This window comes from Rissa tridactyla, chromosome 1, assembly GCF_028500815.1.
Source record: "Rissa tridactyla isolate bRisTri1 chromosome 1, bRisTri1.patW.cur.20221130, whole genome shotgun sequence".
Classification (NCBI taxonomy): Eukaryota; Metazoa; Chordata; class Aves; order Charadriiformes; family Laridae; genus Rissa; species Rissa tridactyla.
In genome coordinates this window covers 212522950-212548334 of record NC_071466.1, presented here as the reverse complement: position 1 = coordinate 212548334, position 25385 = coordinate 212522950, and the positions used below count along the sequence as shown (strand labels likewise).

The following is a 25385-nucleotide window of genomic DNA, read 5'->3' as shown; positions in this document are numbered from 1 at the left end:
TAGTCAGCTCCTCATCGCGCCTCTGCTATTAAAAGCATTCGGATGATCTTAATATTGCCCAAAAGGAAAAAAAAAAAAAAACTAAAAAAAACCCAAAAAACAACCAACAAACCTGCAGCAGACTATGCAGTAGCTTTATGCCATCTAAAGTGGAGCCTCAACGATACTTGGTTAAGCGACTGGTAACTGTAACTATGCTGCGTTTAGAGAGCTTTGCAAAAATGCAGTACTTAAAGGACTACCAAAAAAAGATTATATTTCCCTCTCTCACTGAAGTATTGAAAGCCGAATGTAGTCTGCTGGAAACGAAACGGTGGGCGTTTGATGGCATATTTTAAATAGTATTCCTCTTTGTGCATGCAGTGTAATGCCACCCAAGGGGGAGATTTAAAAAAAAAAAAAGAGAGTCTGTAATTTGCGAGTCCATTTCAAAGTCATATTGAGGATGATGTGAAATTCAGGACAGGATTCTTGAGAGAAATCTCCCTGGAAAATGTGTACGCACCTCAGGGAAGCTTTGGATTTGCTTCCCCACACTGGAAGGCTGTTTTGTCTTTTGATATTTCAGTGTTGTTTACTCTTTGCATCTAATTTTGGAATTACCGAGTGGTTTATTACAAAGGTGTATCTTTGACTCACAAGAAGATATTTCTCTTCCACAATCTCCAAGATTTCTAGAAATCCTTTACTATTAGTCTTGAAACTTTTATCGGTAGCGAGGATATAGCAGTTACTTTTACAAGACGGGATTAATCCTGTTGTTGGGTGTTAGGAAGGTAACAGACATTTACAAAGGACCTTCCTTCATGGCCCTGGGAAAAACTGGTCAGACCAATGTGGGCAAACGACTGCAAACAACATCATGCTTTAAGGCTTTAGGTGGTCATCAGCAGGGATTAGGAGGGAATTCTCTCCTTAATAGACCTCTGGCTAAATGGGTTTCCTCTTTCTTCTGTGTCGCCTTCCCTGAAGCGTCACAGACAAGCCACAGCTGGATGTGGGGGAAGGAAAAGGGTAGGATCATTTTCCTGCGGTCGGATTCTCTTCCTTAGATATCCGGATTCAAACTCATCACCACATCCGATGTCAAAAGGATCTTCCCCCAGGTAAGGTGAGGAAGGAGCAGGGATGGCTTCTGTCTTCTCTTGTAGTGCATAACATGGCTTGATTATAGAGATAAGTAATTTGATCAAGTAATAGCATCCCACTCATCAAAAATGTTAGGAGTGCCAGTGATCATAGAATCATAGTGTTGGAAGGGACCTCTGGAGACCATCTAGCCCAACCCCCTGCCAGAGCAGGGTCACCCAGAGCAGGTTGCACAGGAACACGTCCAGGTGGGTTTGAATGTCTCCAGAGAAGGAGACTCCACCACCTCTCTGGGCAGCCTGTGCCAGGGCTCTGCCACCCTCAGGGTAAAGAAGTTCCTCCTCATTTTTAGGTGGAACTTCCTATGCTCAAGTCTGTGCCCATTACCTCTTGTCCTGTCCCCGGGCACCACTGAAAAGCGCCTGGCTCCATCCTCCTGACACCCACCCTTTCAGTATTTATAAGTGTTGATAAGATCCCCCCTCAGCTGTCTTTTTTCCAGACTGAAAAGACCCAAATCCCTCAGTCTTTCTTCATGAGAGATGTTCCAGTCCCCTCATCATCTTGGCAGCCCTTTGCTGCACCCCCTCCAGCAGTTCCCTGGCCTTTTTGAACCGGGGAGCCCAGAACTGGACGCAGTACTGCAGGCACGGCCTGGATACTGTGATCCTTCCTGTCTTTTTTCCATGGCCACAACAATTTGTACTGCAAAGACTGAAATGCTTCAGTCCAACACTGAAGTCTTCAGATTTAACCTAGCCTGACATCACGGTGAAAGGAAAAGCAACCACAGAAGACCAGAGCATACAACTAGAGTGATTTGCTTTTCCCCTTAAATTTTAATTAGCTTAATTTCACTTAACTTTTGCCATACAGAAGTTAGACATCTATCCTCACTTAGTCCTGTGTTGTTCTGTGTTAGTGGAGAGAGTATGGCATTAATCACGCTCCAAAACCCTACCTTGAACTTGTCTCCGTCACCACAAGGAGACAACTAACTTGGACAAAAACCCTACAGTTCACACAGCTCATGGCAGGCCAATTTTGGAACGCTATGAAACCATGGGAAGAAAAGGTCTCGAGTATTTCATGTTGACACTTACTGCTTGACTGTTTTCAGATCAAAGAAAACAGTGACAGAAAAGCTCATTATGAGGATACCTAATCCATTACGCCGAGATTCCCTCTACCAGCTGCACTGCTAAACCGTAGCACACCGGCACAGCTCGCTTCACTCTGCATCGAGGGGCTTTTTTGTTACTGGTATGAAGGACAGATTCGAATCTGGCAGTACCTTTAGTTCGGTTTGTCCAGTTAAATGAGAAATATACTTTGTGCTACAAACAGATGACACAAGGCATTATTTTTTTCGTAAAACTCTGTACCGTCCTCCAAACATGTGACAGACACGCAGCAGCCACACTCCGGCTACTATTTTGGCCTTTGATCAATACCACTTTGCAAATCCCTCATGCCAATAGTTCTCCTCTTTTGAATTGGTATTGGGTGAGATTATTAGAACAAAACCAGAAAATTATGATCACCGTTTATACTCCTAGCTGTAGCAAATGACAGGTTAAGGTTTAGCAGCGTAGTAAACTATAATCAATAATCTCATTGCTTCTATAACAATGCAGAAGCACTACACAGATTCTATCCATATTGCTTAGTCTAAAAATGAACAAGTACAAATTAAACAGGACATACATCAAATTATATATACACATACATGATTCACTTATGAAAAGAGCGAGAGTCCAGCGTTGAGCTAATCAGATAATTAAAAATAAAGACAAAACAACATAAGCTTAATTATTATTATTTTAACATGTTAAAAATACAGTCACATCAAAATAGGATACACAGTTATAAAACTGTTGCAGATGACATAAGAAAATAGTGTGTATATATTTTATATATAAAAATCTACAGTATTTACTAATGCTGATACATATTTTGGAGCCTTGTGTTGCTTGCACAAATAAATTGTACAGCTTTGTTACGAATTACAGAACCATCGTTAAACACGGAGATTATTACACTTAGCCACGATATTATATACATACATTTCTACGCTGCTGTAAAGCAATCAGAACTAAGGTAAGCCCAAGTCTTATTTATCTTCACAATTTTAGTTCAGAGTTTCAGTGTAGTGCTTTGCTACTGTTACTTCGCTGCAGTTTTGCAATTTTTAAAATATAAAATTGCCCAGTTCATTAAAAATTACATCAGACACATTATATACACACAAAAAAAAAAGTTTTTGAAATATACTAAGTAAATGTTACTTCCATTTGTAAAAATTGTTTTACTTCTGGTACCTTAAAACTTACAGAGCCAACCTGCAGCAATTATAGGCACTAAAGCTCATTCTTTAAAGGAAAAAAAAATAAAAAATATCCATTTCTACGTTTTCAGTTAACAAATCTTACAAAACAAAAAGATAAGAGGACAGCCTTCCAAACCATCCAAAACTGGTGTTGATACCAATGTTTGGTACTTAATATTAGAAAAAAAAAAAAAAAATATCTCTGTTAAGCACTCCAAGGACCTCTTCTGGCGAGATCCTTCTCCGCCTCACCTCCCCTGGGTTTCCATGAGAGGTGAGCGCGCTCAGCACTCCCTGCGCGGCACCCAGCAGCTCGCAGGACTGCATCCTACATGTGCCACTTAACCCGCTTTTTTTCTTTTTTCCACCCCCAATTCACAGTCAAGGAAAGGAAAACGTGAAGTAGAAAAGGCTGCAAACGCTAAATACTTACATTAGCAGGAGTCTAAGCTTCCTATTAACAGTCAGGGTCATTTTAGTGTAAAACACGGCACAGTCTCTCAGCAGCACATGCCCAGTCACAGACATGAACCTACCGGCTCTTTGGGGTAAAAAAAGGGCAAAACAACACGGAATTGACACGACAATGCTTAAGAGAAGGGACACTGCATGCTCCCACGGCTCAGGGATCGTCAAGCCCCCACCGAATCTCAGACTCCCTGCGTGTACTTCACGGGAGCGTCAAGGAGCTGGTCGTTCTCTGGTACTGGTGAGCTCTGGCCCTGTAACCAGTTTAGTCTGACAGCACAGCACGGCAAAAAGCAAAGAGTGCAGCACCATTTCCGTATCTGGCATTCCTCTCACTGTGCTCCAATATTTTGCATATAGGACAACATTCTGAAGGTAAATTTGGGTGAATTTTGGTAAAATTCTCCACTTCCAATGCACCTAAAAACCTGAACGCTGCCCTGAATTTTAAGCACCATTTCTTAGCCAGATTAGAGAGACATTTTTGGCTTTCTGCTTTTGCCCACCTGCTCCTTCTTGCTGAGGAAAATGACAAACAGTAGTCAAAGGAGAGGAAATTAACTCTCACATAAAATTAAATTAATAATCCCAAAGCATCCCTCATGCCCAGAACAGATACTGGGATGCTGAGGCAGCTGTATAAAAACGACAGAAATTCCCATTCAAAATGAATGGCTTCTCAAATAAATTACAAAGAAAAATTAATATGAAACAAAAGTACTTCACAAGCTTTGCCCAAAGTTAAATGCATTTACATTTAAACCCTTTAGCTCTTTTCCATACGCGTTTGTGTATTATAAGTGCACACTCACACGCGCGCACACACACATACTTATACAGTGCATTAACAATGTCAGTCAAAAATAAAACTTGTAAATGTGTTACAGATTTTAGGCAGAAAGATCGTAACACAAGTTATTTAAACGTAAGGAACAACGACAGTATTAACCACATTGTATATATGATCTTATTGCTACGGCTACGTGCATCAGATCACTTTCAACAGCTTCAATGCAAGTCTAAGAACTCAACTAGCCTTCAGTGAAAGTCCAAAACATCTTTGAAATAGTGTATTTTTGAGACTCATGTGAGCTGTCTGCCTTCCAGAGAAGAACTGACGTGGACTACTACTAAGACAGGAACGTCTAACTGCTTTTGGTTCTTGCCATTTTATTAAGTATAGACAGATTCTCAGAGAAGCACGGATTCATGCATAGACAATCCATCATTTCTATTTCGATAGTGTTGGGCTTGCGCTGACGGGCTCGAATATTGGTATTGTGGTGAACCATGCTCTTCAAAGGTTGGTGAAGTCCTGTATCTTATTGGACTATCCACAGAAACAGCAGGAAGACTATGGTCTTGAAAAGGCGTTGCCTGAAAATGCTGATATTTCTGGAAATTATCCAAGTGGCCTTTGTTAACGTCTTGGCTCCAGGGCTGCCTGTAGGGTTCATGTCTGTAAATATACGCAGCATCTGGCCACTTTCTTTCTTCTGGTAAATAATCCACTGGAGGGATTATGAATTTGACACCTGTGGGGGACCTCGAGTTGCTGGTATAAGCATCAACAGGAGCTACTTCTATCTGACCAGGGGTTGATGAAAGAGGATTTTGGCGACTGGCAGGATAGGAATTCATTTGTAGTTTATCCGGAGAATAATCTACTGAAATAAAAGAACCATATGGCCTACCAGAAGGGCTGGTTCGATTCCCATGATAATGCAGAGGTACAGAACTTGTATTGCCTATACTGGAAACGTGCTTTGGAGAATTTCCATGGTAAGTAGGTGGATTACTATAACATGGCAGTGGCTGTTTTACATTCAGTCCATGAGGCGGTCCATCAGATTGTGATGAATATTTTGGAGATCTGGGTTGTGAATTGAAGGTGTAATTATTGGGTATTTTTAATGGAGTTGGTACTTTTTCAGTTTGCTTTCTCGGACTATTAGAATACGTTACGTGCCTAGGGCTCTGTGGATGAGCTCTTTCAAGCATCTCTTCAACAAGATTCTCATTCTCAACTTCTGGAACATTGTCATACTGAGACGCATTAGACCCTCGCTTACCTTCATCAGCATCCAAAACCCTCATCTTTTGCTTTACATTCAAAGGCTGTGTTTCTCCAGGACTTGGCGGTGGGCCCGAAACTGAATGGTTTATTGGCCTTCCTTTCACCTCTGCAGTAAGCTTCATTGTCTTTTCAATTATTTTGATATCAGATGGTTTATTCCACTTAGGTACAAATTCCCTTCTTGTATTTGAAGTTGCATTAGAATTTTGATTAGCAGCTGCATTATTATACTGTCTCGAGTTGTCTTGCTCTGTTGGCTGAGGCTTTCTTCTGGTATCTACCTCGTTCTTAGATATAGTACTTTGTGTGTCTATTGGTCGTGTCTTCTGCTGTTTTAAGGAAGGCTTCTTTTCCAGAGAATTAATTCTTTTTCGGTTATTTGGTGAATTTTCTGGTTCTTCTCCTGGGGATGGTCTCCTCTCTGTCCTTCTCGTGGTTTGTGTACCAGTGCTGTTCTGTCCATTAAGCATTGGAGTGGAGTTAAGCATAGCAGGCTGAGGTCCTAGTGGAATCTGCCCCAATGGCTTCTTTGGAAATTCATCTTCTTTACCTAAAACAAGAACAGTAATAACATAAATTCATCTTTGTGCAGAAGTCTTCTTTGATCTGTTGGTCATGCAAGCAAAAATAGCTGTGAACTCTATTACCTGGACCTCTCTCCAGGTCACCGTTCTGCTAAACGCCTCAAAGCTTTTTTTGTATACTGACATCGAACAAAGATTTTGTTTTGGCTGTCATCTCAACCAGTTTCTTTAGTCTTCCTTTCTAGAGCTGATGCACCCTTGCCAAGCTTTTGCTCTTCCATTACACTGATGCAAAAAAACATCTTCCTAGCTGACATTTTGGTGACAGTAGCTGCTCTGTATGTACCCCTCCTCACACTGTCCCAGTCACATTAAGCAAGCTTTCTCTACTTCAAAAATCCTTTCCAATATCCTTCTCCCAATCTATTGTCTTCCATTCAATTCATCTTTTAATGTTCACCTCGTGTAAGCTATACTATCAGCTCCTCACCAGCTTCCTACCAGACATCTTTGAACCTTCTCTCACTTCTTTTTTTGGGTGGAGCTCCTCACTAACATCTGCACAGTTAAATCCTTGCTCCCCCTCAACCCCTGTCTAGAAATTCCATCCTCACCATTAAAAAACTACGGTATAACTAAAAGGCTCTACACAGAATTGTATTTTTTTCAGTTCAGATTTTTATCAGTTATAGAACAATTGAAGCAGCTAATACTGTTACTGGCTACATCATGGTTTCAATTGAGCATTCAATGAACAAGTTTTGCTGAACACAAGGACATCATTTACAGAACTAGGATACGAATGGAAAGTTCTCCCAGACTGGAGCTCAACACATCACAACAGCCAGTGGTAAACATCAGTTATGTGGGGACCCAGAACAATCCACATTGTCACTACAGAAAGAATAAAGAAGTATTTCATTGCTTGATGCTGCTCATAGAACAATTTACATCGACTTTTCCACTGCAGTCTTCCTGCTTAGCAGTCAACGCCCTTCATATTCTCAGTCTGTTATCATAGACACTTGCATATAACTTATTTAATTGTGTAACACATTACTTCCCCATTATAAGCAGAAAAGGTCACATACTTCTCATTAAATATATTAATATAAATTTAATTTATTTGATGTTCAGTATTTCCCCCAAAATAAAAAACTTTTGAAGTCAGCATAACCAAACAAATCCTACTCACTCTGTATCTATTTATTAAGCAAAAGCTCTGTTGTACGGAGGAAAAAAAAAGGAAATGGCTTCCCTTGCTTAAACATTACGCAAAATGAATTATAGAAAATGGCTGTCAGTAAAATAATTTTGTTTAATCCCTACTTCTTCCTAAAACACAAAATGTAGAATCATTTTCCACCATCAAAGATCATAAAGTTAGCACCTTACTCTTTCCAGCTATTTGGAACTAAAATTTGTTCTATGTGTCTATATGGGTTCACAGGAGCGAATACACACGAATGTCTCTATCCCTGATGCGAGTGCTGTGGTTACAAGCGAGCTACATTCATTTCTACAGCCAATAGTTCAAGTTCAGTCTTTGCGGACTGGCTCATGATAGAGATACACAGAGGAAAGCCAGCAGCCAAGGTCGGTATTATTTATTATAACAGCAAAACAAACTACCGTCACAGATCAGTTGCTATATAAACTAAACAAAAACTTACAGTTTGTGCCAGCTAGGACGTAGCAGGAGGACAGCAGAGAAGAATACAATGATGACATGTGTCATGACAAGATAACTAAACGAAAAGTACTTAACAAAACCAGTCTGGTCTTGCCAAAGAATTAAATTAGCCTTTTCTTGATTTTCATACCAGGCCAAAGGTCATATGGAAACCTACCCTTTCCTGTAGAAATAAACAACTTCAGAAACCTCAGCTTACATATAATAAACACTGCCTACCCACGCTTTCTGTAGAAAAACCTCCACTCTTCTTTTTCCCTAGCTGTCCTCTGCTCAATTGTGATCATACAATTATTTAGCTACACAAACCTATGCTCTTACACCGAAGGTACTCATTGTCCACCTCGCTACACCTTGGCAAAAGAAGATATTCACGCTGAGCCCTCTCTCCAGTTGCTTGTCCCCAAATGGGAGATTCCACATGTTAAATCATCTTACAGGACTATATACCTTGCACGCTGTACTTTGTGATGGAGAACATCTACATAAATGGTTGCAAGACAAAACAGCAGGTTACATGGTGGAGCAGGCTCTCAACATTAGCCACTCCAATGAGCGGCTCTTGGAATCACAAGCCCCGTGGTTTGTCCCCTCTCACTGCAGGGCCCCATGATTCTCAAATCAGGCTAAAATCTGGAAGAGGGATTTGCAGACTTCCATTTCCCGGCAGCACGCCATTGGAAGAACAGATGAGGGGACAGAGGAATGAGTTGCATGGATGCTGTAGATGGATGATTTAACCGCTCTGCGATACACTGTCTGCTGCACCAGCCTCTTCAAAATTGTTCTTTATTCTTTAGGAACAGGAGTTCACTTTCTGAACTTGCTTCGGTTTGGCAAAAGACATTTGTACCATTTAATTCCATTTGCATCCTCAAACAGTGTCAGGCAAAGCTGAAGATCTTGTCTTTTAAATAAAAGTGAATTTTGTCCACATTAAGTATTCCTGATATATTACAGCGCTTTCAATCTTACTAATTTTGAATGTTAAAATAGCATGAAATCTGAATTAGGAAACAATACTCAAAGTACATACCAAAAACTTGTCATCTAAATAATAAATACAGAACTAGTCTTCATATGCTGTTAATCCATTTATAACCTCCAGGTGATCCACAGTAGTTATGGGATAGAATAACAAAATGTGTCCTTGACACATGTAAATTATTTAATTTCTGTCCTTGCACGCAATAAGTGTTTTAGAAAAATGATTTATTTTTTTCCTTGCTTGAAATTTAGTTATTCGTGCTTTATAAAAAAAAACCCTGAAGACAAGTTCCTCTAGTAGCTGCAGTGCTTCCTTCATTTGTACAAAGATGTTTAAGGCATGAACTGGTTTCCTTTCTTCCAGCTTTTATTCTTTAAGAAATGCATCCAGAGCAACACCAGAGCCTTTGAAATATACTTGGTTGTACAATAAAGGTGGGGTTTGTGTGAGTTTTTTTGTTTTTTAATTTCACACACTTAAGGTTCCTTAATTACCATTAAGCTCTAATAAAACCCAAGTGAGAATACCGCAGACATTTTTTTTTAATTCTATCTAGACTGCTTTGAAGATCCCTTTCTGTCATCTTTCCTTCACATTTCAGAGTAAAAGAACACACTACAACTAGGTATTTGTGGGCTGCGCTGTCTAGATGGTGTGTGCTATAACATGAATTACAGCTGCAAATCGAGTACCAGAGAAGTCTTACTAGGTCTGTTGTGAAACTGCTGAAACTCGACATTAATTCACATACCGAGTAACGAGCAAAGTGTTCCAAGACAATAGTTCATTTAGAAGAAAACCTCCACATTCTAACAGCACGATACCATGTTTCTAGGCTGGTAATACCAGAGCTCAGTGCTTTCAGGGAAAACAAAAATATGGAACAATGAGTACATGTGGAAGGAGGATCAGTGGGGAAAAGAAGAAACACGGCTTTAAATCTTAGCCACGGGGCTTCCACAGAACTTGGTTTAACTTGACCTCAGATAGAAAAAACCAACACAGCTTGCTTAATCAACCACATCTGCAGATGAAACTTGCCACGTGGCTAGAGGCACTTAATTCAGTAATCGACACTACGAAGCACAGGCCTTGTTCTGGTTCAAAAGCCATTCGGGTCCATCACCTCCTGCCATACAAAGCATTGGAAGAAAAGGAGTTATAGAAGGACCTACGATGCTGCAGCACAAAGACATCCTGCAAACCAGCCACCTTCTAAAGGAAAACCCATTTGTTTTATACGGCAAAACAGATATTTAATTCTAATTTAAGTATACAGATCATACATACATATAAATACATACACACACAGAGCTGTCACGTCTAGTTGAACAACCAAGTACTTTAAAAACAAATAAAAACTCCTGAAATCCACAAAAAGTCCACAAAATTAAACAAGTAGAGGATAACCCAATCTATCACCATGCATATGAATATGAGACATTCCTCAAATGCACAAAATAGCATGCAAACTATGTCTGTGAATGCTTTAAGCAGACCACTATCGGCAAGAATAGCAAGAAATCCATGATGCTGCATGCTGGCAAGAAAGAAAGAAAAAAGGTAATAAAAGTAAAAAGCTGAGGAAAAGAAACCACAATGCAAAGGCAAACAAAAGAAACCAAGTCACAACAAACATCTCTACCATTAAGAGGTACATAAATAGCTCGGCAGAGAGGCATGCAAAAGCACCAGTTCTTCTTACAAGCCGCATATCTTTTATCTACCAATTTTCCACTCCAAATCTACCTAAAGCCTCACACGCAGCTCTCAACCATCATCTCTTCTACTTCAACTAAACTCACTCTTCAGACGCCTCAGATCTGAGCATGCAGAAATTTTATTTGGATGTTTTCAAGGACATTCAATTGAAAATCTGTTTGTGCTCTTGATCCAAAGTCTGAGTTAATTCACTTTCTGGACACACCTGTCTGAGGAACGGAGAAACTTCTGAATTCTACGAGAAATCTTTCTGGGACAAGTGCTTTTCTACACAGCCCATGATGTTTACGTACAAGGTTTAAAAACATTTTAAAAGTAGAAGTTAAGACAAGCTGTCCAGTTCAGCTGTGATTGTTTCGGCAGAGATCTTTGGAATCATCGAATGTGCCATTGTTTTCTGAAGCGAACCGGGCAATCGGATTTTTCCCAGCTGGCCAGTATTCACATGAGATGCAGAATTGGGTAACTCATCTTTCTCTCCCCATCTTCCTTCAACACAACGGGTTCCTAGACAGAGTTTAGTTACTGGCTTTTCCCAAAGACAAACTTAATAGCTTATATCGGAATTTAAAGAGCTGGGACAATAGAAAGGAGGCGATTCAGTCGGCTTGTATGCAGTATAGCATAAAATAAGCAAACAACAAAGAAAACGGGGGGAAAAATGGGTGAGGAAGGAGAGAAATGGAAGTAGAGGGAGACGACTTAAAGCAAAACAAGAACAATCAGGTGCTTGTTTGCTGCTGGTAAACATATTACCTGACAGGAAAAAGGAGCAAAGCAAATATGAACAGATCTGACTGTTCCCAAAAAGATAAGAAATTCAAGTCATATTAAAGAAAGTTTTAGCCTACTGACTTCTTCCTGCTCTAACAAGTCTTGGTCACCACCCAGTGGAAGTCGATCACAACTACAAGACTTTTAGAGATAATTGCTTCAGGAGGCACTAACAGCCTCATGCATTGAACAGCAGACATATAATTGGAGTAAAGTGCTTTAAGTGCTCTCTCCGGTGACTAACGGTCTGGTCCTTAATTTCAGCACCAGAACACATGCACTTTGACTGCTCTAACACAATGTTCAGGGATGGTAATGGTCATAAAAACAACTCTTAAAATGACATCTTGATATTTTGTGTTTATTTTCCATCAGTGACGTCCCATCTTACTTCTTCAGTTTACAAGTCCAAGAGAATTTTTAAAGGAATTTAAGTGCCTGCATTAGAAGCTCGAGCCACTGTCTGAAAGTCAACCTCTGCTCCTCCTCCTTTACACGCCATCATCAGCAAAGGAGTCACTAAACTGAAACCTTGTCTGACAGCTTGAAGGTAGAACAAAATCCACTGTTTGCCTTTCTGCTGCTATGTCACTTTTGTAGTACCGACAGTAAGGAAAACTTACTTTATAAACAACTGCATGTAGATATACAATAGAAATATTAACAAATTCGGTCATCAATCAGAGGGATCCAGGGGGCCAGCTGTAAGCTGCCTTTGCAAAAAAAAATATTTCTAAAATTAACCACTTTGCTTTACATTCCTAATTCCACATTTCTTCCAAAAAACATACTTCCTTGAAAAGTCATTTTAAAATAGGAATATGAACAATGACCATAACTATCTGGATCATGTTTTTAAAAAGCATGCAAGTTTTAAACAGCAAACATTTTTAAACAATGCAAAGCCAACGTCTAAACCTGCTGAGAAGAATATACTAATTATATTAGTATAATTCCATATATTAATTTCCTCCATAACATTGCAAATTAGTTGTATCACACAAGAAACAAGGCAGAAAAATCAGTTGATTAAAATATGAAGTGCATCGTATGAAATAGGTACTTGTGTATTCTTCGAGCACAAGTGAAAAATCCAAAATTCCTCTGAAACAAAACACAACCAAAAGAGAGACACCATCAGAAACAGCAAAGTCAGGCTGACTTCCATATTTCTACTGGGCTGTCAAAAGGAGCATTAAGAGCAGAGAAGAGACATTATTTAACAGATTATCAGCCTAGTATATACTTCTGCACTGGCACTGATGAGTATTTAGACAGTTATTTGAATAAAAGTTATTGACAGTAAATTTAATAAAATATACCTTTAAAGATAAATAGCAGATAAACAATTAAAAATTCACGGTAAATGCAAGATTCAAACTTTGCTAGTTTTCCCTGAACGCAGAAAAGGCTGGGAGAACTAGAAGAACTGAGTCAGAATTTAAAGCTGGTGTTACCGTGCACAAATACAGTTAAGATGATCACAAGGACACGGGCAGATTCCAAATTTGCCAATGCTGCTTTCAAATTAAGGTACAAGACCTTTATCGCTAATTTGAGGCCTCCTCAGCTGCTGTAACATCTATTAAACTTTCAGTCATAAAAAAAAATCCAACCCAGGATCCTTCTGCCCTCCCTTTTCAGGACGCTTTATATCAAAATGCAGGTAAGAAATTGCCTCAAGAGCAGATCTGAGAGCCTTCAGCCTTAAAGGTGGGCCTGGCTGACTTGTTTATGAAGCACTAGATTAATAAACTATTTTCAGCCACATACTTTTAAGTGGAATATGAAACTTTCACTGGTAAGCACTTTTGTTTATTACAATCAGACACTATACAATATATATGCATTAATATATAAACATGGTTTATTAAGCGTTGCATTATTTATGTCGGAAATTCTATCCATATCTTGTGAGCATTTGAAGAATTTTGCTGCTGTTGTAAGAAACAGCCAACGCAAGAATCTGCATGAAGAAATTCTGGCAATCAATGGCATATATCCATACACCATTAGGTTGGGGGCTGACCTGCTGGAGAGCAGCTCTGCAGAGAGAGACCTGGGAGTCCTGGTGGACAACAGGATGACCATGAGGCAGCAATGTGCCCTGGTGGCCAAAAAGGCCAATGGTCTCCTGGGGTGCATTAAAAAGAGCGTGGCCAGCAGGTCGAGGGAGGTCATCCTCCCCCTTTACTCTGCCCTGGTGAGGCCACATCTGGAGTACTGTGTCCAGTTCTGGGCTCCCCGGTTCAAGAAGGACAGGGAACTGCTGGAGAGAGTCCAGCGGAAGGCTATAAAGGCGATCAATGGACTGAAGCATCTCTCTTATGAGGAAAGGCTGAGAGACCTGGGGCTGTTTAGCCTGGAGAAGAGAAGACTGAGAGGGGATCTCATCAATGCTTACAAATGTCTAAAGGGCAGGTGTCAAGAAGATGGGGCCAGACTCTTTCCAGTGGTGCCCGGTGACAGGACAAGGGGCAATGGGCACAAACAGGAACACAGGAAGTTCCATCTAAACATGAGGAGGAACTTCTTTACTTTGAGGGTGGCAGAGCACTGGCACAGGCTGCCCAGAGAGGTGGTGGAGTCTCCTTCTCTGGAGACATTCAAAACCTTCGTGGGTGCGTTCCTGTCCAGCCTGCTCTGGGTGAACCTGCTTTGGCAGGGGGTTGGACTAGGTGATCTCCAAAGGTCCCTTCCAACCCCTATAATTCTGTGATACCAAGAAAATTCTTTTCACTATGCCCTAGACATAGAATCATAGAATCATCTAGGTTGGAAGGGACCATTAAGGTCATCATATCCTCAAATTAAGGCAGAGTTTGTCCACTCTGCATCAGATCTGTCTCCTTGAGAAGATGTAAAGAGGAGTCATACAGATTTAGATGAGTGTGCTGTTCAAGAACCTGCCGTGGTATGGACACCCTTCATAATGTTCCAGGAAATCCAGAAAATACCAATTGACTTTTCTATGAAATTTGCTTGAGGATATGCCAGAGAAGAAATACCTTAAAGGATAGTTTCTACCGTACAGCTGTCACAGCCTGCCTCTCTGAGGCCTGAATAACCAAGCGGCTTGCCAATAAAAGTGCACTTTTCTGTACAGTTTATTGTCTCCGTAGAGCCACTGGAACATGGATGCCTACCTTGGGTTTTGAGAACAGCTCTTAAATTGCAAGCCATCCTCGGAGGATGTAGTTGCCAAGTACAGGCTATCCCATACTGGCCAGCAGTTAGACTAGAAACTAGCACAAAGAGCAATGAAAATCCACAGTCTGCTTTATGCAAAATAACCCTAGTATTGGCAAAAGCATTTCACTGACATCCAAAATTAGCACGATCACCTTAACGTCACCTTCTGGCTGAGCATTTTAAGGGTTTTATCAGTGAGAAAGTGTTAAACAAAGTCCCTTCCTTCCTCTCTGCTCTGAAGGGAACAAGTTGCTCCTTAATTCAGTGGGAAAAGCCATGGAGGAAGCAAGCCAGAGAAATCTACATCAGGCATAAGCAGACATCCACTTTAAAGTAACACAAAAGTTATTACCTTTTTTAATATCCTACCGCAGCTTACCCTACTAGGGCAGGAAAATCTATACAGCCTCACAAAGGATGCCAGATGGAAAATTCCACTGAGCTTAATTAGCTCACTGCTATTCCTGGATCGCTGATACTGATGCAACTGTAAGATGGAGATTTTTTTCTTTTTCCTAACACGCATTTTTACATTAGTTCTTAAAAGTCTAATTGTTGCTCAATGAAAATAAGAAAAAAGTACAAGATAGGAAGAAGTGCTTTGATTTCAGCTGAGAAAATTAAAATGAACACTATTTTCTCAGGTTACAGTGGATACTTCAATGAACAGTCTGGTATTGTTTGTGTGTATTACTACATGACATATAATGGTTTTGTAAGTTTTACATGAAATTAGGAGAAAAATAGTAAAAAGAGACTGAAGGTAGTATAGATAGTAGAGTCAGACACGTGAGCAAAGATGAATGTCTAGAGAATGCTGAGAACCTGTAGAAAAATATTATTGCCTGAAGACAGTGATTAGTAAAACCAAAATGAACATTAGAGCAGGAAAAGGAAAAAAAAAAAAATCAAAGGCTTCTGAAATTCATGAGAAGAACAAATGAGGCATCCTCACTCAACTACAGATAACAGCAGACAATCAGCTAGATTCCCCAGGATTAGGATGAAGGCATTTTATATTTAGTTTGTGAAAGGTTAAGTAATGTTCCCATTTACCCCTGGCAAAAATATACCACAGAGAGGCTTTTCCAGGCTACTTTGAAATTAAAAAGAAAAAAGCTTAATTCCTCATCCAGCACCAAAACATACTTGACTTCAGCTTTGCTTTTCCTATTTTACTATTAAACCTCCCTCATTCACGCTGGGAGGGGTGAAGGCATTCTATTGTCATTGATGTTGCTTTAGCTATCCACAAGAGAGAACCAATATGGCTCAAAACAATTACAATCCTGCCAGGTACTCCTATCAGAAGTTACATTTAAGTGTACAAACTATGAAACCAAACAACTTGCATTCCGTTACCAAACTGTCTCAGCAAGAAGATATATTTGCTACCCTTTGCTGTTGGTCATAGAATCATAGAATCTTCATGGTTGGAAAGGACCTTTGAGATCATCAAGTCCAACCATACACACAGAAAAAAACCAAACAACACAAAACAAAAAAAACCCAAACCAAACCAAAAAACACAACAACCTACAATCTCTGCCCTTCAGAGCATTCCCTGAAGTGCCAGATCTAGACATTTCTTAAACACCTCTAGGGATGGTGACTCAACCACCTCCCTGGGCAGGCTGTTCCAGTGCCTGACCACTCTGTCAGTAAAGTCATTCTTCCTAATATCTAATCTAAACCTCCCCTGCCACAACTTCAGACCATTTCCTTTGGTCCTGTCATTATTCACTTGGGAGAAGAGGCCAACACCCACCTCTCTCCAACCTCCTTTCAGGTAGTTGTAGAGGGCAATGAGGTCTCCCCTCAGTCTCCTCTTCTCCAAGCTAAACATGCCCAGCTCCCTCAGCCTCTCCTCATATGACTTGGTCTCCAGACCATATGAGGAGAGGCTTGGCCTCCACAAGAAGACTCCTTGTGTCTCACACTTTCTGTTACTGCATTGCAAGGTGGATGGCTCTTATGTCACCTAAAGCCCCCTTTAATTTTCTGTGAAAATCCAGAGTACTCTCAAATGAACTTCACTTGACGGCATTTTGCATTCTCCCAAAAGAAGAGCCTTAAAACATAAATAAGTCAGGACTAGTCTTTCTGCCTTCATTTTTCTTTTCCACCAAGAAAATTTCCAGTAAATTCTGTATTTTCTGCAGAAACTCTCAACCCAAGTTACATGCACGTGATTTTCTAGGCTGGAAGATACATTAACTCCATACTGTAGCAAACTGCAAAAATCTTTCCCAACTCTTAAGGTACCACAGTTCCACAGAAGTGGAAACTTTTCACTGCTGAAATTTACTTTACCACATCCATGAAAAATCCACCCATCTATCTTCCTTTAACGTGATGGAGTGGAATTGATGCTAAAAGACAAAGTTGCTCATTGACATATTTGCTTACATCTGGTCACCATGACCAAGCATCAGCTGCGACAAGTTGTCTGGCAAAGCACAGAGCTGAAGAGTAGGGCTGGAAAGAGCTTTGAAGAACAACTGAATCCCAAGCTTGTGGAAAAAGGATGGAGAGAAGGCAGGATGGGAGGGCTGTCATTAGGAAGGGGAGGAAGCAGCGCACGCTGTAACGTGAGAACTGCAGACTCACAGAGCACTGTCTGTAGATGAGAAGGACCAAGAAGACTGAGCGGATAAGACAAGAGCAGGAATTAGACTTAGACCTATTAGCAATATGGTTTAGTGATGGTTTTTGTTGATGGTTGGACTAGATGATCTGAAAGGTCCCTTCCAACCTAGGCAATTCTATGATTCCATGGGAGAAAGCGTGCTGGAGAGATCACGGAATCACGGAATCTTCAGAGTTGGAAGGGACCTCTAGAGATCATCTAGTCCAACTCCCCCGCTAGAGCAGGATTGCCTAAAGCACATCCCTCAGGGCTGCATCCAGGCGGGTCTTGAAAATCTCCAGAGAAGGGGACTCCACAACCTCCCTGGGCAGCCTGTTCCAGTGCTCTGTCACCCTCACTGTAAAGAAGTTTTTCCGTGTATTTGAACGGAACTTCCTATGTTCCAACTTGTGCCCATTGCCCCTTGTCCTGTCACCGGGAACCATTGAAAAGAGCCTGGCTCCGTCCTCCTTAAACCCACCCTTTAGATACTTGTAAACATTAATCAGGTCCCCCCTCAACCTTCTCTTCTCCAGGCTAAAGAGTCCCAGCTCTTTCAGCCTTTCCTCATAAGGGAGGTGCTCCAGTCCCATAATCATCTTGGTTGCCCTACGCTGGACTCGCTCCAGTAGTTCCCTGTTCCTCTTGAACCGGGGAGCCCAAAACTGGACACAGTACTCCAGTTGTGGCCTCACCAGTGCAGAGTAGAGGGGAAGAATGACCTCCCTCGACCTACTGGCCACAGTCTTCCCTATGCAGCCCAGGATGCCATTGGCCTTCTTGGCAACAAGGGCACACTGCTGGCTCATGGATAATTTGCTGTCTACCAGGACCCCCAGGTCCTTCTCCTCAGAGCTGCTTCCCAGCATGTCCGCCCCTAACCTATACTGGTGTTTGGCATTCTTCCTTCCCAGGTGCAGGACCCTACACTTGCTTTTGTTGAACCTCATTAGGTTCTTCTCTGCCCAGCTCTCCAGCCTGTCCAGGTCACGCTGGATGGCAGCACGGCCCTCTGGAGTGTCGGCCACCCCTCCCAGCTTGGTATCATCAGCAAACTTGCTGAGGATACACTCTGTCCCCTCATCTAGGTCATTAATGAATATATTGAACAAAATTGGTCCAAGTATTGACCCCTGAGGGACACCACTCGTTACAGGCCTCCAACTGGACTCTGTGCCGCTGATCACAACCCTCTGGGTTCTGTCACTCAGCCAGCTCTCGATCCACCTCACTGTCACCTCGTCTAGCCCATACTTCCTCAGCTTCCTAATGAGGATGTTATGGGAGACAGTGTCAAAAGCCTTGCTAAGGTCAAGGTAGATGACATCTACGGCTCTCCCCTCATCCAGCCAACCCGTTATAACATCATAGAAAGCTATCAGATTGGTCAGGCATGATTTGCCCTTGGTAAATCCATGCTGACCACTTCCAATAACTTCCTGTTCCTCTATGTGTTTGGAGACGACATCCAGAATGAGTCGCTCCATTACCTTCCCAGGGACAGAGGTGAGACTAACCGGCCTGTAGTTCCCTGGGTCCTCCTTCTTGCCTTTTTTGAAGATTGGAGTGACGTTAGCCTTCCTCCAGTCCTCAGACACCTCTCCTGTTCCCCATGACCTTGCAAAGACAATGGAGAGTGGTCTAGCAATAACATCCGTCAGCGCTCTCAGCACTCGCGGGTGCATCCCGTCAGGGCCCATGGATTTATGAATGTCCAGCTTGGCCAAGTGGTCTCTGACCCGCTCCTCCTCAACTAAGGGAAAATCTTCCTCTCTCCAGACCTTCCCCCTTGCCTCCAGGGTATGGGATGTGTGAGGGACGGCTTTATCAGTGAAGACCGAAGAAAAGAAGGCATTCAGTAACTCTGCCTTCTCTGTGTCTTCCACCACTAGGGCACCCGTCTCATTCATCAGTGGACCTATATTTTCCCTAGTTTTCCTTTTTCTGTTGATATACTGGAAAAATCTCTTCTTGTTGTCTTTAACTGCAGTGGCCAAGCTGAGTTCTGATTGAGCTTTGGCCCTTCTAATCTTCCCCCTGCATAGCTTTGTTATATCTTGATAATCCTCATAAGTTGCTAAGCCCCTTTTCCAGAGAATGTAAGCCTTCCTTTTTTTCCTGAGGTTCAGCCAAAGCTCTCTATTTAGCCAGGCTGGCCTTCTTCCCCGTCGGCTCGTCTTTCGGGACATGGGGATGGCCTTCTCCTGTGCTTCTAAGAGCACCTGCTTGAAGTATGACCAGCTTTCCTGGGCACCTTTGCTCTTCAAAACTGCCTCCCAAGGGACACTCTCAACCATGCTCCTAAACAGGCTAAAGTCTGCCCTTCGGAAATCCAAGGTGGCAGTTTTGCTGGCTCCCCGCCTCCCTTCACCAAGAATTGAAAACTCTATCATTTCATGGTCACTCTGCCCAAGACGACCTCCAACCTTTACATCCTTTACAGATGTTACAGAAAGTCAGAAGGAGGGCAAAACACAGGAACAGGGAGCCAGAGAAATGGGAAACTCTGACAAGAAGCCAACAGCCCAATACTGCGTGCAATAAATAAGGTCTACACAAACTGAAAAATGAAGTTCATTAATGAAAGGGCTTCAGGAACAAATTATCGCAATACTACACAGGCAACCTTTATTCTGACACTTCTTATCTTCTAAAAGCTAACCATAGCAACTTAATAAAAGTATTTTAAGGTAATTTCTGCCGTATTTTTAAACTTTTTTAAAAAAACATATATTCTTTCTCACGTAATATTTTACAATTATCAAGAATTAAAAAAAAAGGTCTCTGAATAATCACAAGAAAAAAATCTAATTAAAGATTGTGGAGGTAGGGATAGAAAAGATAATAGAATCTCAATACAGGACGCAGAAACCCTCTACACGTTTCATAAGAAACAATCATCTCCACTCTGCAACCAAAAAGCACAAAGGCTGAGAAAAAAATGAAGAAAATAATTCAGTTAAACACCCAGAAGGTCTATCATCTGCAAACAATTAAAAATCTGGATTTGACTAACAGAAGAAACTATTTGACCTGAAGTTTGTTCCATACCTAATCGAGCTACAAAACACTCTGGATCCTCAGACAACACTGTTGCTTCAAATAACTTGAAACCTTGGTATTTAATCTTCGATCTTAAAGATTTTATAAATCCAAGTTAATAAAATTATCAGAGCATGGGATGTTTTAAAGTCCTTTCCTATTAGCTTGCAACCAGTAAGCAAAACACACACAAAAAAGAACAAACTCAGGAAATGAAGGGTGTTGATTTTAAACTGCAAAATATTTTGGACAGAAAAAACCCCAACAACTATGTAGTGAAGAAGACAAATATTTGCGTCATTTTTAACAGCATCAATTAACACTTTAAAACTAGACAATATGTGAATAGCTCCAAATATCTAAATCTGCATGTGTACAAGTTTCTTACCAGCTACCGGTAAATCCAGCTTTGCTCGTTTCAATTCTGATATAGAATTTTGGAGCTGGTCTATTACAAAGTCATCTTCATAGAAGAAATCCTTGGCTAAAGACTCCTGCAGAAATTCTACAAGCTCTTCCATTTGCAACTTCATCAGGTGCTCTATATAAGAAGAAAATATTATACATAAAAATATCTTGATAATGAACATTAAACTTGGAAAATGTACTTAAGACACAATTACTTTTGTTTTCAAAGCAGAATGAAAATGCCTTATTAATTAAGTAGGTAACAGAACTCTACACTAGAAATCTATAGAACGCATTAAAAATTCACTTGCAAATCAGCATGGGAATCCTTTTTACTTATCATTCTCTACTTAGGACAATGGTTTACAAGAAGGGGCATACTCAGAAAACTAACTACAAGTCACCCTCCTTCAGCTCTTTATTTTTCAGCTCATACCCGCAACTTACAAAACACTGCTGTAGATCTGTACAACGTACATCATCTCTCTTATTAAGAGCTTTGAAAAGCAGTAAAACATTTTAAAAATTGATATTCCAATGAAATGATGATGGCAGTTCACACTTCAGAACCACTGCTTCCGGCTCTCTGAAGATTCAGGTACTTTTTGCTACTTCAATCAAATTCAGGTCATATTTTGAGAGCCATTTTAGAGTTATCAGATTATTTTTCTTTCCGTTTTGAGACAGCAGTAAGGCCACGTTTCCCACACAAACCCTTCTGGCTTGCAAGGCTGGAACTGCATACGTATGCAGCTTCTTTAAGCATATGTATGCCATCAAAAATTCTAGAACGTACCATTTCTATACAGAAACCACAAAAAAAAATAAATTTTTGCACTGTAATAAAATTGCTCTTGGCACGTGTTCCAGAATGGCATTTTGAATGGATAGCTACGCTATCAGGGCTACAATGACGATTAGGGGACTGGAACATCTCTCTTATGAAGAAAGGCTAAGGGACTTGGGTCTCTTCAGTCTGGAAAAAAGACAGCTGAGGGGGGACCTTATCAGTGCTTATAAATACTGAAAGGGTGGGTGTCAGGAGGATGGGGTCAGGCTCTTTTCAGTGGTGCCCAGTGACAGGACAAGAGGTGACGGGCACAAACTTGAGCATAGGAAGTTACACCTAAACATGAGAAGGAACTTCTTTCCTTTGAGGGTGGCAGAGCACTGGCACAGGCTGCCCACAGAGGTGGTGGAGTCTCCTTCTCTGGAGACATTCAAAACCCACCTGGATGCGTTCCTGTGCAACCTGCTCTGGGTGACCCTGCTCTGGCAGGGGGTTGGGCTAGATGGTCTCCAGAGGTCCCTTCCAGTCCCTACCATTCTATGATTCTGTGTTTTTAAGGGTAGACAAAGAGACTGGAAAACAAATCAGAATCCATCTTCTGCCCCCTTCTCTGCTAGTCCTCTAATCTCTTCTACGTTGCCATAAGGGACTCTCAGTGTTTTGATCATGGAGGAAGTTGCTACCTATTTGCTAAGCAAGCAAACCTGCACCCGGACGTTTTCCTCAGGTCTTCCCATAAAAAGAGTAGTGAATAAAAATAAAAAAAAAAATTAAAAAAAAAAATCGAGTAGATGTCTATTTGCAAATAAAGAAGATAAACCAAAATGCTAAGCATAACGACTTGCCTTTCAACGTTTTGCTTTCTTAAGTACAATAATTAAACAGGTAACCTTTTCCATTTTTCAAAGCAGTTTATGAAGAAACTAACGAACGCATCCCAGTGAGACGGTGAGGTAGTACCACCACAGTTCAAGGAGGGTAAACTAGCAAATTAAGACATCAATTCTGCAGGCTCCATGCAGACCTCTGAATTTACAGAGAGTTAAATGACTTCACTAAGAAAGCCACAGTTCCAGAATGGGACTGTATCAAACTCGAGCTACAAGGTATCATCCTGAGAAACGCTCAAGCCTATTTAGATGCAAACATCCATCCTAAAAAGCTTTTTGGATCCTTTGGTACTTAAGGCGATAAATCACTTTGGGGAACCAGGCACAGATGCTTTGGACAATTCTTCTGTTCAAAATCTCAAATTTTACTCTTCCCGAAAGCAAGAGATGGAAGGTAAGGTCATCCAGGCAGACTACAGAAATTCTGAATTTTAATTACATTCTCGGACAAAGAACCATATCAAGAGAGACATACACTGGTGATTCCTCATTGCAGAGTTGTTCGCTGATAGAGTTTCAGGTATTTAGTGACACACTCTGGATTCTTTGTGCACTTTTTGATTAATTTAAATCCTGTAGGGGCTAACAAGCCATTTCCAAACCATGGAGCTACAACATTTTTTCCCCGTTGTTTAATCAGCAATTCAGCTCACCTCATGTCAATGTTTAAATAACTTTCTTATTGTAATAAATAGTTTTCTTTGGCAATCACGTGCATTAACAAAGCAAAGATTTTGATCTTTTTGTGCATAAGGAAACAAAAATGCCTGACAGAAACAGCATAAGGCAAATGGGACTAAGATTTTCACACAAGGTCAAGCTACACAAAATAAGACCAAAACCAGCTGAATCTCTGTTTAGCATTTGAATGTTTAAAAGATTTCTTACTTCTGTGTAGTTTCAGAATTGTGTAAGACATAGCAGTGAGAATCCGCTCTCCTTCAAGTATGTAGATATCCCATATCCTGAGGCTTAACGTAAAGGGAGTCTGCAACGACAGAATCAGGCAACACCGTGAAACCGTCTGTCCCAACTCACAATTAAAAACAGAAATAGAAAATGGAAAACATACTCACACGATCAAGGAAACACTGGAAAAACCACTTTGTTGTGTAAAAGCTAGTGGACATATCCTGTGAGTCCTGTAAAAACCACAGAAGGTTAAAAATACAAAAATCAAGAAATGCCTTGCGCTGTCCATGAAAAAATTTTTACCTTGAGGCCAATGTACCCAATATGCACCGCAAAGAATTAATTAAACTACATGAAACACTGTTGCTTCAACCCAACAAATACAATTTCTGTCTTTCATACTTTTTCTTCAACTTCACCACCTGAAGAAACATGCATTTGGAGATGCAGAAGGCATTAACGCACCTTAGACCTCCACCTTATTCTTGGGACAGAGGTAGCGGGGGATTAAATCCTCTCTCAAGAAAATACATCAATATTCTGGAGCAACCAAAGTTCAGGCACTGTGTCGATTTAGTCTTTCATTTCTCTATAGCAAGGCTGACAATTCTTGCCAAAGGTTGAAAAGATTTTGTGACAAGAATACCTATCCACCAGAAACCAGCCTAAAACAATCAAATTCTTCCAACACAGGACCTCAAAACAGCACTTAGGCTGATAAGCAAAATCATTCCTTAATTAAGGGGCCTAATTTCCCCGAGAGCATAGAGAGCCATCTACAGGACAGATGGCCCATTCAAAGATGGCTAAAGCTGCTTCGCAGTTTTGGGGAGCTCTTTAAAGTTCTTTGCACACTTTGAGGAAAAGCTAAAGCAAAATCTGAAATGCTAAGAAATCTGAATTTTAACTTTAGGATAGGGTAACATCATATTCTATGCTTGCCACATTCAGCTTTTCCAAAAATTTCAAGTATACAAACACTGAAAAAGCAATGAACCAAATCCAAAAGTTTCAATCATATAAACACTGAATAAGAAACGGACCAAATCCCTCTGATTTATCTGTACACTTCAGCAAGTTAAAATGGGCTCATCTTAGTGATACATTCACAGCAAGAAATGAGGAAAAATAATTCTTCATATAATTTAAATAAAGTTTATGAGATTTTCATTTTGAGAGTCTTTAAAAAAAAAACGGATAGAACAAAAACCACCTTGAGATTTTTTCTAACCTGTAAGAATGGCCTTCAACCTACTGAAAGATAGATACAATGGACTATACCTGTCCCTGAAAAAAAAATTATTGCTATTAAATTTAATGCCACTAAACTAATTAACACAAAAATAGAACTATGTTCTGATTTAAAACTGAGAAGAAAAATATATAATAAATATATATAGTGAATGTTCTCTGGATCCCTCTAAACAAGTGGCCAAGAACTGTCTCAGAAGGGAGCTATCAAGGCATTTTATTTAAATTAGCTTTTTCAATTACTAAAGCAACTTTCTCCACTTTTCTGAAACTTTCAAGTGACCCAAGGGAGGGGAGTAAAAAAAAAAAAAGTTCTGATTATTAAATGCAGTAATAAGGGGTACATAAGCAATATAAAAAAATTAATAACATGGCAGCCATAGGTTGTATCACCTCAATTGTGTATAATTATTTTTTGATTTTTAGTAAGGGTCTTTTACCATTTATTTTTAAAACCACCCAGTCTTCTTGGGATTATTCTATATTTTGTTCCTGAAACATGACAATCTCAAAAATGAGAATAAGATGATATTTCTAAACTAGAAGCATCATCTTTAATGTACTCTAAAAAAATCAAATCCACAACTTGAATTTCAGAGCCAAGTTA

At 40.5% G+C, this 25385-nt stretch overlaps 1 protein-coding gene across 7 annotated transcripts in view; it reads right to left on the bottom strand.

The window, feature by feature from the left end:
* Positions 1-1554: 1554 nt before the first annotated feature.
* Positions 1555-25385, bottom strand: part of USP6NL (USP6 N-terminal like) — a 131262-nt gene continuing 107431 nt past the window's right edge. For 4 of the 7 annotated variants that reach the window (XM_054208003.1, XM_054208099.1, XM_054208188.1 and 1 more), the window contains 4 exons: positions 23692-23757; positions 23504-23603; positions 20916-21068; positions 1555-6513 (listed from right to left, as the gene is read on the bottom strand). In XM_054208003.1, coding sequence (XP_054063978.1) covers positions 5078-6513; positions 20916-21068; positions 23504-23603; positions 23692-23757 — 1755 coding nt within the window. In that variant the 3' untranslated portion in view covers positions 1555-5077. The remainder of the gene's footprint in view (positions 6514-20915; positions 21069-23503; positions 23604-23691; positions 23758-25385) is intronic. The other 3 variants (XM_054208270.1, XM_054208361.1, XM_054208453.1) reach the window with 1 other exon arrangement.